The sequence below is a fragment of the Episyrphus balteatus genome, chromosome 3 (genome assembly GCF_945859705.1).
Source record: "Episyrphus balteatus chromosome 3, idEpiBalt1.1, whole genome shotgun sequence".
Classification (NCBI taxonomy): Eukaryota; Metazoa; Arthropoda; class Insecta; order Diptera; family Syrphidae; genus Episyrphus; species Episyrphus balteatus.
Window position 1 is genome coordinate 6,727,630 of NC_079136.1, and position 13,674 is coordinate 6,741,303.

General features: G+C 30.7%; 1 protein-coding gene across 3 annotated transcripts in view; it reads left to right on the forward strand.

Moving 5' to 3' along the window:
- The window catches only part of LOC129913296 (lysosome membrane protein 2), a 92,614-nt gene that overhangs the window by 76,436 nt on the left and 2,504 nt on the right, over window positions 1-13,674 (forward strand). For all 3 annotated transcript variants that reach the window (XM_055991891.1, XM_055991890.1, XM_055991889.1), the window contains exons 7-9: window positions 2,024-2,170; window positions 2,248-2,366; window positions 2,433-2,558. In XM_055991891.1, coding sequence (XP_055847866.1) covers window positions 2,024-2,170; window positions 2,248-2,366; window positions 2,433-2,558 — 392 coding nt within the window. The remainder of the gene's footprint in view (window positions 1-2,023; window positions 2,171-2,247; window positions 2,367-2,432; window positions 2,559-13,674) is intronic.

Consider the following 13,674-nt stretch of genomic DNA (forward strand, 5'->3'; position numbering starts at 1 on the left):
TCGGGACATCTTCGGGACATGCTCGGGACATCTTCGGGACATGCTCGGGACATCATCGGGATATCTTCGGGACATCTTCGGGACATGCTCGGGACATGCTCGGGACATGCTTGGGACAAGCTCGGGACAAGCTCGGGAAATCTTCGGGATATCTTCGGGACATGCTCGGGACATCTTCGGGACATGCTCGGGACATCTTCGGGACATCTTCGGGACATGCTCGGGACATCTTCGGGATATCTTCGGGACATCTTCGGGACATGTTAGGGACATCTTCGGGACATCTTCGGTACATGCTCGGGACATGCTCGGGACATCTTCGGGCCATCTTTGGGACATCTTCGGGACATCTTCGGGACATCATCGGAACATCTTCGGGACATCTTCGGGACATCTTCGAGACATCTTCGGGACATCTTCGGGACATGCTCGGGACATCTTCGGGACATCTTCGGGACATCTTCGGGACATCTTCGGGACATCTTCGGGACATCTTCGGGTTATCTTCGGGACATCTTCGGGACATCTTCGGGACATCTTCGGGACATCTTCGGGACATCTTCGGGACATCTTCGGGACATCTTCGGGACATCTTCGGGACATCTTCGGGACATCTTCGGGACATGCTCGGGACATCTTCGGGACATGCTCGGGACATCTTCGGGACATCTTCGGGACATCTTCGGGACATCTTCGGGACATCTTCGGGACATCTTCGGGACATTTTCGGGACATCTTCGGGACATGCTCGGGACATCTTCGGGACATGCTCGGGACATCTTCGGGACATCTTCGGGACATCTTCGGGTCATCTTCGGGACATCTTCGGGACATCTTCGGGACATCTTCGGGACATCTTCGAGACATCTTTGGGACATGCTCGGGACATCTTCGGGACATCTTCGGGACATGCTCGGGACATCTTCGGGACATGCTCGGGACATGCTCGGGACATGTTCGGGACATGCTCGGGACATGCTCGGAACAAGCTTGGGATAAGCTCAGGACATGCTCGAGACATCTTCGGGACTTGGTCGGGACATACTCGGGACATCTTCGGGACATTCTCGTAACAAACTCGGGACATGAACAGGTTTAAATTTTACTTTTCAAATGTTGAGAAGAAAAAAATAGCTACATATAAATTAGTCAATTCACCTTAGAGGTTTAAATAATGGCGTTGTACCTATGAGAAAATCAATTTCCTTCAAATTTTGCTTGTGAATTTTTTTCGATGTTTTCGTTCTGGTTCCGCTGTCCAAATCCAATATCTCAAAGATCATAAGAATCGAATCAGCCGTTTTGAGTCATAAATGCTATAATTAAAACGACTTTGGTTTTCTACGTTAAGACCACAATTATTTTTATTACGGATGATTTATACTTCAAATAATGGATATTATAAACTATTCACTTAATAGTTTTTTTTTATATTCCTTATAAAAACTTTGGCATTTAAACTTTCTAGCACGTGCAATATATCGTTTAATTTATTAATTAGTCATTAAAAAATGTACACAGTTTCAGAAATGCAACTTTAATAACTTAATAAAACTTACTGAGGTCAAATGAGGACCCCAATCGATTAAAAAAAATTACATTTTCATTTTCTTAGAAATGTTTTTATTATTTTAATTATATGTTTTGTAAACAATTGAAACAGTAAAAATATGCATTTAATTATGAATATTGTTTGATCCAAAGGTTAGAAGAAACACATTAAGTATCTGCTTATTGGTTTGTGCGAAACTCTCTGTATTGAATGCTCTTTGCAATCTAATTAAAAATGATTTGTAATTATTAGTATGCAATGATTTTATAAGCTTGCAGTACAATAAAATATAGGACAGAATTCTTGGAATATTTAAATGTCATGTTCCAAAGGTACAATGAAACTAAAATGTAGCAAATCTTAAAAAAATTCAGGAGCTGTGCAAAAAAGGAGAATCACAATTGTATTTTGTAGTAGAAATTAATATTTACTTTTTTCTATGCAAATTTTTAAAAATTAATTTTTTTCCAGGGACTCTTGACGGTGTCGATGCTTACTTTTTCAAACTAGCGGAATACGCTTTCGATACAAATGCCTCAGATTCACAAACAGCTTGTTTTTGTAAAGACAAGATGTGCCTTAAAAAAGGATTAGGAAAAATAACACCCTGTTATTACAGTAAGTTATTTATTTTTTCTTAAATTTAATTATAAAAAAAAAATTAATAAAAAAATTGAAAATAATTAACATTTAAGATATTCCAAGTGCAATTTCTTTTCCACACTTTTTTAACGCTGATCCTAGTTTGTTCAAAAGCTTAGAGGGTTTAAGTCCTGATGTTAAAAAACATGGAACTGAGATTGTTATTCAACCGGTATGTCAAATAATATATTCAATTTTAATTCGATTAAATTAACTTTTAATTTTGTGTAAATTTCAGCAACTTGGAGTTCCAATGAGAGTATTTACACGATTTCAAGTAAATCTATTAATGGGTGAAATCAGTTTTAATTCAGAGATGAGTAAATTCAAAAATATGGTGCTACCAATATTTTGGTTAGAAATTGTAAGTTTAAAAATCCTACTAAAAAAAAACTTATTTTAATATCACAGGGAAAGTGAAAATATTCATTTTGACGTGAAGTTGCTGTGTTCTTTACTACTTACTATGAGTTTAATCCTGCAGACACATAAAATGTGTCCTCGTTTTCGTCCTTGTGTAAAATTTTTAGCAATTTAAAACAACATCCTTCCCAGCTTTCCCAGTCGATTAATTTAAGAAAACCTTGGGATTTATTTAATAAAACAATTCATGGCCCTTCATGCTTATCCCATTTTACAAATCATTTTCTGTGCTCATCCTGTTTGACAAATCTTTTTTTTTTTTGTTGGTGGAAAAAGTAAATAAGCTGAAAGAAGCGTCAGTTTGTTGAAATACACGGAGAAAAATGAGTGGTCAGAGTTAGTTATCTTCTTTTCATCAGCAGATTAGTACGGTTGGTTTTATTAAAAGTTAATTGCCGGTTGGATAAGATACTATTCCCCAACAGGGTTTTCGTTTTGTCAACCCTTTCGGACCCAGCGCAGCGTTACTCTCATGTACCTAACGTATTTTCAAAAATTCGTAAAAAATATTCCAATAAATAATTTTGGGTTTCGATGGCTTAATTGAAAGATAATAATGCCTAGTTCTGGATTATTACAAAAAGTTAGTTAAATATCATACTTTTAATTTTTTTTTTATCGAAAAAGGGACTGAAATTCACATTTTGTTTTTTTTTTTTGCTAAATTTTTTTTAATCTATGGTCATAATTTTGAAAAAAAGATATAAAAAATGTTAATTTAGAAAGTGTTTTTTTTTTTTTTTTTGGCTTAGAAGAATTAGCATACATTATTGTTCCATAAAAAGTTATTTTCTCATTTGTCCGACTTTTTTTGGTGGTCATAGGCAGTGCATGTAACTTACATGTAACATGAGAGTAACACATTAGTTTTGCAATTTACACTAGCCCAAAAAATTAAGGGAACAAAAAAAAAATCGTGATTTTTTTAGTGATTTTCGATAGGCTGTATCTCAGTGAAAAATGATCCCATCATGACAAAAAAAAAGCAGTTGAAAGCTCTATTCTTCTAGTTTTAGGATTAAATATTAAAATATTTTCTTTCTAATGGTAAAACAGCTAAATCGTTGGAACTGTTAAAAAGCAAACATTTTCCAATTTTTGTTTGTTTTTACTTTTCTCTTAAGAAAGTGGGAAAATTTTTTCTGATAAAATGATTATTATTTTTAGAAAGGCTATTAATTAGGCTTAAAGATTCATTTTGTTTCAAACTTCTACGATTTTTTTTTTACTGCAATATCAGTCATCAAACCAAAAACTATACTTTTGACTTTTAGTCGGATCACTGTACAGAATATTCAAGGACACATTTAAAAACTTCATTTAATTTTCTACAAAGAAATTAAGTTTGCTTTGTTAAACAAATTGTTAGTGGAGTAACTAAAGCTCAAAAATTGGCAATATTAGGGAACCCGGCCGAACAGCTTAGATTTTGATGATCTTTTTTTTCAAACGTCGGTAATTAAAAATACTTTAAAGTCTATAGATTAAAAATTGCTGGTGTTGCCGTTTTGATTTTTTAAATTTAATTGAAGATTTTTGTGAACAAAAACAATTTTTTTTCAAAAATTTTTCTTAAATTTCATAAATTAATTGATGCCAAAAGATTGTCTAGGATATTCAAGGAAAAAAATATATGGGAGTGAGGAACAATCTTCCATAGTTCAAGCGATAGATGCAATTTTCTTATTAATTGACTTCAAACACAAAAAAAAAATTTGAACATAACGGCAACACCTACAATATTCAAATATACATTTTTTAAAAGCTAGAAGCTTAGTCATATATGTAAAATTAAAATTAAGTTAATTTAATGAACGGCTTTTGAAAGAATGGTAATTGAACTCAGATTTTTGAAAAAAAAAAATTATTGAAAAAATTTAAACATGTCGTTTTTTAAACTTGGTAGTAATATAAAATGCATTTATTTTCAAATTTTTTTGGTTTTGAAAAAAAATGCAACTTATTTTTTTTTTAAACATAAAATTATTTTTTATTCATTTAATAACCCTTACTGTTGAAAGTTAAATAGCAAAAATTTAAAGTTCATATTTACCACAGTCTTTGAGAAAATTAATTATTTCAATGCAAAAATTCAGTTTTAATAAAAAAAAAACCATTGAAATTGAAGTAATTTTTCATTTTTTTTTTTTCAAAAGTGTGATATATATTACCTTTTTTGCTTCGAAATTCAACTGATAATATTTATGGCCAAAAATTTTTTTTTAATAAATTCATATTTTATTAGAAAAAGTTTGGAAAAAAGTCATTTCAAATTTTTCTAATAACATTTTTTTTTAATTCTGAGTTTGAGGACCATTTTTTCAAAAAGTCTTGATTAAATTTAGTGGATTTAAATTTAAGAGATAAGAATGAGCTTCTGGCTTTTTAAAAATGTATTTTAAAATATTGTAGGTGTTGCCGTTGTTTTCAAAATATTTTTTTTTTGTGTTTGAGGTCAGAATGTTAGAAAATTGCATTTATCGCTTAAACGATGGAAGATTGTCCCTTACTGCCTTTTATATATTTTCCTTACATTACCTTGAGAATCTTTCGCTATCATTTGTTTTATGAAATTTAAGCAAAAAAAATGGTTTTGTAAAAAAAAAATTTAATTTTAATTTTAAAAAACAATACGGCAACACCGGCAATTTTTAATCTATAGACTTTAAAGTATTTTTAATTACCTACGTTTGAAAAAAAAAATCGTCAAAATCAGAGCTGTTCGGCCGGGTTCCATAATAATTTGCTTTAGTTACTCTACTATGTTTTCTTATTTTTTAGAATAATTTAGAAAAGCTATCAAAATAGGCATTTTTACGGTTTTTTTAGAAAATGTACAGCTATTTAATTTCTATGGGTGATAAGATTAAACTGAGGCTTAATTATTGAAGCTTAATATACCTGAAATTAATATGCAAAGTTTCAGACTTATTCATCAAGCAGTTTTTCTGTTGTGAGGGTTTTGAATTTATGAAATGAAATAAAACACCATTTTTCTGCAGGTCTAAATGACTTACTTCTTTGAACTTTTTTATGAGTAAAATCAAATTCTTTTGAGTTTATTTGAACATTTTATTGATAAATATCGTTTAAGTTTTAGATAAAAAATATCCAAAAATGGTATGAAAAGCTTTTTTTCAAAATTTAACTTTTTTTGAAAACTTTTAATTTTTCCTGGGTATCCCTTTCGAAAAATTTAGGAACTACAAAGCTTTCCACTGAAAGAAGTAACTTGGGATAATGAATTTGTCTGTGTGCAGTGAAGGTGACTTCAGGTACTTTCCAGTATTATTGGCTGCTATTACTGATCGTTCATTTTGAGAACGAAAAGTTGAACGAAATTTTTTGTTTACGATTTCGTTGTGTCATTTTTGTATAGGATTTTTCGTTTCGCATTAGCAACGTTGAGCAGATCCTTTAAAGAAAGTAACATCCAAATTGAAAATACCCTCCATAGATTATACGGCTTATTATCGCCTAACGAACAAAATTAGTTTAACCAAAAGGCAAGTTTGTCATATCGTGTGATCATCCATAAAAATACTGCGTTGACGGCAGCAAAAAATACTGCATTAACGGCAACGATGACTTTTGTGCTGATACACAGCTTTAATTCTTTTTAAAAATTACTTGATTAAGGATGTCAAGTTTAAAAATAATCATTTCAAAGCCAAAAGTGTTGTATTTTTTCAAGTGTATTACACCCCAAAACAAGTTTAAAGCAATGTTTTTGTTACTGCTTATAAGGGTAGAAGTGAGAAATGAATCTTTTTAACAAACGGTGTGGTTCTTGTGCCTTGTTGTGATTTCCACCCTACGACAAAAAACTCAAAATAAAAACCTAACAAATCTTTTTATATCCCCGTCTACCCAGATGGAGCCACTTAATAAAATATCTCGTTTCATAACTTTTGAAAGTCTTCTATAAAAAAGTTTTTTTTTGGCAAGAACACTTATTAACACCTTCCATTAAAAAAGATGATATACTTAACATAAAAAAGGGGAACAAAAGCCATTTGTTTGGCTGGAAGTTCAGATTTTTTTTTTAGCTGCTTGTTCATTTGATATCAACCGCGAACGAACTCTCCAACTTCTTATCGCATTCCAGAGTTTAAAAACTTCTTCAATAGAAACAACAATCTCGTTATTATTTCCATGAAAAGAAAATTTAACTTTATAGCTGGCAATAAGAATAAATTAACCAACAATTTTCTCAACTGACACCTTTTAAAGTTCATTTCATTTCAGTTTTGTTTACTTTTTTTTTTCATTTATTTTTTGGTGGTAGAGAAGAGATTGTCTGAAAGTTATTTGTATAGAAAAAGTGTGCGTGCTATCAAAATGTCTGTAAGTGAAGGGAAAATGTTTTGGTCACATTAAAAACATTACAAAAACAAGGAGGGTAACATAAAAGTGAGGGGTTGGAAAATTCTCCTTCTTGGGGGTTCTTTAAATGTTTGAATTTGGAACACTTTAATTTAGCCTTCGGCTTTATAAAAATACAAGAAGTTGGAATTTAAATTTTTGGTATTTTATGACTATGACTTCATTAAATCAAAATCTAGGGGTGATATTTTTTAGTTTTTTTGTATCTGTCTTAACAAAAAAGTTATGGCCAAAAAACGCAAAAAACACCAAAAAATTAATTTAGGTAAACATTTTTGGACTTTCGTCACCACTGTAATAATGGACCCATTTTCAAAAAATAAATGGCAATCGCTTCGATCACTAAAAATCTAGGGGCGATATTTTTTAGTTTTTTTTTTATTTGTCTTAACAAAAAAGTTATGGCCAAAAAACGCAAAAAACATAAAAAATCAGTAGATACATCAAAATCAGTACGCAAGAAACATCAAAAACAGTAAACAAATCAGTATTTTAGTTTATAACAAGAAACAAAAATACATTTTTATAAATGTAATTGAATTAAAAAGCGCTTCTGGGTCGCACTTTTTTTGGTTATTTGAATATATTTCATTTTTTAAAATGATAATAAATAACAGTCAACAAATTTTTAAAAAAATTGGTACGAGATAAGCTAAAAATTAAGTGAATTTTCGCAAAAAAAAACACCGAAGCCATTTCCATTATCCAAATTTATTGAGAAAAACTAAAAACACAGATTCGTAATATTATACATATACTAAAACCATTTAGTCTACACAAAATTTAATCAAAATCGTTAGACCGTTTAGGCGAACAGCCGCATGCGAAAACTACTTTTGTGAACTTCTCCATCATCGTAATGTGGCATTTTATCAAACGCCATCTTGATATTTTTGAAGTTATACTTCTTTTGCGGCGTTGGGGTGAAAATTTACTTTTTGACAAGAAATGTCAAAGGAATTAACGACAACGAGTAGCGCCCCCTATCAAAACAATTAAGTGGGTCTGGGTGGTAATCTTTTAAAACTAGATCTCAGGGAAACCAAGAAAATCTCACCTTCCCTGAAAATAGTTTTGCATGAAAAAACACTTTATGATTCGTAAGTAAGAAAAACAATTAAAATATATGTAAGAAGAAATACAAAAATCACTGACAGTTACAATAGTCCAAGATCCCAGAGCCGCCAGACATTACTTATTTTCTCAAGAAAAAAATTTATGGAATTACGTAGTGCTAGGACATACTATTAGTGAATGGATACTGGCTATCTTCTGCCGACGGCCATTTTACCACTAACAGGTGCTAAAGGTACGAAAAATACGTTGTTAGATTTCTTATTTTCTCAAGGCTGATTTTTATATATGATACTCAGGGAACTAATACATTAATTTTTGTAAGCTGCCAGACCCGTCGGATGGGCCTAACACCTTGCCAGACACGCATTTTAGTATACGGGAAAGTTAGATTTTGTTATATGGAGGTCTGGGAAAAAATTTATAACACATTTTGACTTCAGGACTCGAAAGAGTATCAAGACACGAGTCGAAAACCACATTTTGAACAATCGCATCTAGAGTCATTTGGTCGCCATTTTGTTTTTTTAATAAAAATTTCAATTTTTCACATAACTCATGTATTTTTGAATCTACAGAAAAAAAATGTATTGCAAACTTGAAGATAATTTAATTTACTACAATATATGTTAAATTACTTTTTTCGATTATACCTTCGGTTTAAGAGTTAGGGTGGTTTTTTTTTGAAACCATATTTTCGTCATATCTCTTTTATTTGCGCTTTTTTGAAAATTAACTTGAAGTAAAAGTTGTAGATCTTTTTATTACCTTCAATTATTACATTAACGGTTTTTCGATTTGACAGTCCGTTTTTGATCTGTAGGAAAAAAACTTCAAAAAGGTTGCAATTTTTTAATATAGGAAAAATGTTCTAATACAGGGTAATTTGCATTAGATATAACAACAACCTAGGCGTGTAGGTTGCACTCAGACAAGAACAAAATCGTATAACTAACACTGCCAGACCCATTCCGACAGCCATTTTTTTTGCCAGACACCTTAAAGCTTTGAAAAAAATAGTTCAACTTTACTTATTTTCTCAAGCTTCATTTTTATATATGATACTCAGGGAACTATTTACCACCTTTTTAAATCTGTTTAAATCTTTACGATATCTTTTTAACTGACCGAGATATCCTCAGTCATTATCTTCTTTATGATATATGAAGCCAAACCCACTTACTTCAGTTTAAGAAATCTCGGGCAATACAAAAGATATTGAAAAGATTTAAACAGGTATCGAAAGATGGAAAACAGTTCTTATAGAAATCGTTACTATATATGCTCAAACAATTTTCCTTATACAAAATACGGGAGCTTATTAGTAGTTTTTGACTTTGGATTCGAGTTTAGCACACCGAAAACCTTCAGAAAAGTATATTTTTGTTTCGGCAACAAAACCCTTGTAAACCAGTGTTATTAATAACAAATCTAACGAAGCTTTGTTATAAAACTTCTTTACAAACATGCTCACGCTGCGCTGGCGCTGATACACATAGCGAGCATTTGTGCGTGTCTGGCAAGGTGTCAGGCCCATCCGATGGTCTGGCAGCTTACAAACATTTATTGAATTAGTTCCCTGAGTATCATATATAAAAATGAAGCTTGAGAAAATAAGTAAAGTTAAACTATTTTTTTCAAAGCTTTAAGGTGTCTGGCAAAAAAAATGGCTGTCGGAATGGGTCTGGCAGTGTTAGTTATACGATTTTGTTCTTGTCTGAGTGCAACCTACACGCCTAGGTTGTTGTTATATCTAATGCAAATTACCCTGTATTAGAACATTTTTCCTATATTAAAAAATTGCAACCTTTTTGAAGTTTTTTTCCTACAGATCAAAAACGGACTGTCAAATCGAAAAACCGTTAATGTAATAATTGAAGGTAATAAAAAGATCTACAACTTTTACTTCAAGTTAATTTTCAAAAAAGCGCAAATAAAAGAGATATGACGAAAATATGGTTTCAAAAAAAAACCACCCTAACTCTTAAACCGAAGGTATAATCGAAAAAAGTAATTTAACATATATTGTAGTAAATTAAATTATCTTCAAGTTTGCAATACATTTTTTTTCTGTAGATTCAAAAATACATGAGTTATGTGAAAAATTGAAATTTTTATTAAAAAAACAAAATGGCGACCAAATGACTCTAGATGCGATTGTTCAAAATGTGGTTTTCGACTCGTGTCTTGATACTCTTTCGAGTCCTGAAGTCAAAATGTGTTATAAATTTTTTCCCAGACCTCCATATAACAAAATCTAACTTTCCCGTATACTAAAATGCGTGTCTGGCAAGGTGTTAGGCCCATCCGACGGGTCTGGCAGCTTACAAAAATTAATGTATTAGTTCCCTGAGTATCATATATAAAAATCAGCCTTGAGAAAATAAGAAATCTAACAACGTATTTTTCGTACCTTTAGCACCTGTTAGTGGTAAAATGGCCGTCGGCAGAAGATAGCCAGTATCCATTCACTAATAGTATGTCCTAGCACTACGTAATTCCATACATTTTTTTCTTGAGAAAATAAGTAATGTCTGGCGGCCCTGGGATCTTGCTCTACAACTACTATAATATTTTATTTCACAGACGATTTAAAATATTTTTCCCGAATGTAGGAAACCGCAGCCACATTTCTTTTTTTTTTTTCTTCCTTTTTCAACCGGAGTTATTTCCTCTGTGTTCGATGTTCGCTCTGAACGCACCCTGAACAACTCTGGGTATTTTGTCAGTGTGCGGAATTCAGAGTTAAAAAAAAAAATAGTTTGGAGTGCGAAAAGTGATTTTTCGTTTGTGGATACAAAATTTGTGTAATAAATATGAGATTTAACTTGAGATGAAACCATTGAATAATTATATATAGAAGTGACACCGGAAAAAACATCCGCTTTGTTTGAGGGGTGGCGCTACAATCGTTACAAGAGTGGCGCCACAATCGTTTTAGGATTGTGTATTCGATGGCCGAAAAATTCCTTAAAAGGACTTTTGGTTACTAAGTAACCACAACTACTATATTATTTATATTTGGTGTATTTGTATTAGTTTTGTTTTGTGTTAGAAGTGTGTTTGTTTATTTTTGTTTCTGTAATATTCAAATTGAATTTATTTTTAATTTTTGTAATATTTTGAATTGAACATTTATTTTTGAATGTTTGATTCTTATGTATATTTGAAAGGATTTTGTTTTTCTGTTTTTATTAACGACAAGAAGATTTTTCTGCAACTATAGAGAGTTTATTTAATTTTGACTAGGGTGCTTTTTGTAATAATATCTAGCTGTAGTTCACATTATTTAAATGTTGTCTGCATGCACTGTAGCATATACTTACTATTTTCTTAAACCCCATATGCAAGAGTAGGTAAGGATCAAGTTCATACAATATGGCCATATTACACATTATTTTAAAGTATTTTAATGCATATTTCAAATATTTTAATACAATACGAAACTATCTCGATTATTTGCTTAAAATGATTTATGTATGCGAACAAGAACTTTGGATTTACGGCTTTGTTCAAATTTGCAGTTTTTACAAAATGTTAAATTTTGGAAAAAAAATCTTTTCGTACCATTTTTGGATACTTTTCTCTGTTTTTAATTTTTTTTAATCTAAAATTTAAACGATAATAATTAATAAACTGTTGAAATAAACTCACAAGAATTTGAGTTTATTTGAAAAAAAAAACTGTAAAAAGGTCTATTTTGATCGCAAATGTATGAAAATGTGGTTTTGGATAGTTCCAATGATTTTCCTATTTCACCATTTGAAATAAAATATTTGGTTCTAATATCCTAAAACTAGAAGAATGTAGCTTTTACATGCTCTTTATTTTGTCATGATACTATATAGTTTGTATTCTCACAAAAAAAAAGTTGAGATAACAATCAGACATTGCATTACTATAGCCCTGTTCCATTGGAGAATACTAATAGTAGATTTTTTTGTTCATCTGTCAGTCTGTCTGTCTATAGCTAAACGGATCTACCGATTAACATCAAACTTGGTATGAAGTATTTTTTGGAGACTCTCCAGAGGGGTTTTTAGAACTAATTTTTTTACCAGAAATAACGATACCTGCCATATACCAATTTCGGAAATGTTTTATTTTCTCGAAAAAGGTACCAGTAATTTTGTTTAAAAAAATTATAAAATAGTTTTTGGGCAATCATGGAAATTTTTTAAAATTATTATTAACCTACCGTAGAACCGTTTTTTTCAAATCTGATTTTCTGCCAAACTGCCAATTCAATTTTAAAGAATTTTTATATAGTTTAAATATTTATATAGTTTAAATATAAAACAGTAAGACAATTTGGAAAAATAATAGTTTTTGGATAAAAAAAATTGAACATTTTTTTTGAAAAATCAAATTTTCGAAAACCGGAAATTAATTTTTTTTGACATTTTAGTTTTGAATGTTTAATAGTGATTTCTATGAAATTGCATACCAATTTTATTTTTGATTTTTTTTTGTTATAATTTATTTATAAGGTTCCAACGATTTTGAAATTTTTTTTCTACAAATCTTTCTTAGTAGAAGAAATCAAATTGAATAGGTACTTGTTGGAGCTATCACGAATTCTGCTTTGTTCCTTTAACTTTTTGGACTAGTGTATAAAAACAACTCAGGTTAAAAGCTGCACTCGTTATGAAACTCAACTATTAAATTTAGCCGAGCGTTAGCCTTGTACCTGAGTATTAAATTGTTTATTGGTAGGGTGAAATATATATAATTCAGTTAAATATTTAAGTCAGTCTTAAATTTGATTATTGGTAAGGCCCGTAGAAAATAAAATTTACTAATTATAAGTTTTGGTGAATAAAACTTCTTATTCAGATTTCTTTGGCACAAATTTATTTGTCATGAAGTAAAGTTATCAGGTGGAGTTTCGATTCAGCAAAAAAAGGCGCTAGTTGTTACGCATTTTATAATATTGCCAAAAAAAATATAATATACAAAAATAGCAATCTCTGTGGGGATACGAACTCAAAGAGCAAAAGTAAAGAGCAATCACCTTGTCACCTACGCTAATAGGACTATTGGAATAAGTGTAACTTTCATGCCCTATAAGCTATAACGTGCCTAGGATATACAACAATAATTATTTAATTTTGTTCAAATTCTCGTCGTTAATAAAAATGTTTTGTTTTTAGTTTCGAGTTACTATGGATACATTTATAATGTCAAATAACTTTTCAATATTTTTGTTTGATATTTGTGTAATTTTGTATGTATGAGTAAAATTTCCATATTTTCTTTTTTCATTTATAGGATGTCGATGTGTCGATAAGATTTATTTTTGTTTGATATTTGTTTTATGTTTTATGTGTGAGTAAAATTTCCTTATTTTTTTTTCTAATTTAGGATGTCGACATGTCGATACGTTTTATTTTTATTTGATATTTGTTTTCTAATGTTTGTATTAGTGAAATTTCCTTTTTTAAAAACAAATTTTTTGAAATTTAATTTTCTAGGACAAGCCCCATTCTCTCTGGACATTTTTTAGTACATCTGATTGCCGAAAAAAATAAAATTCTGTGGCGCTAGAAACTATCGGTGTCACTTCTATATATAATTATTCAATGATGAAACTTAAG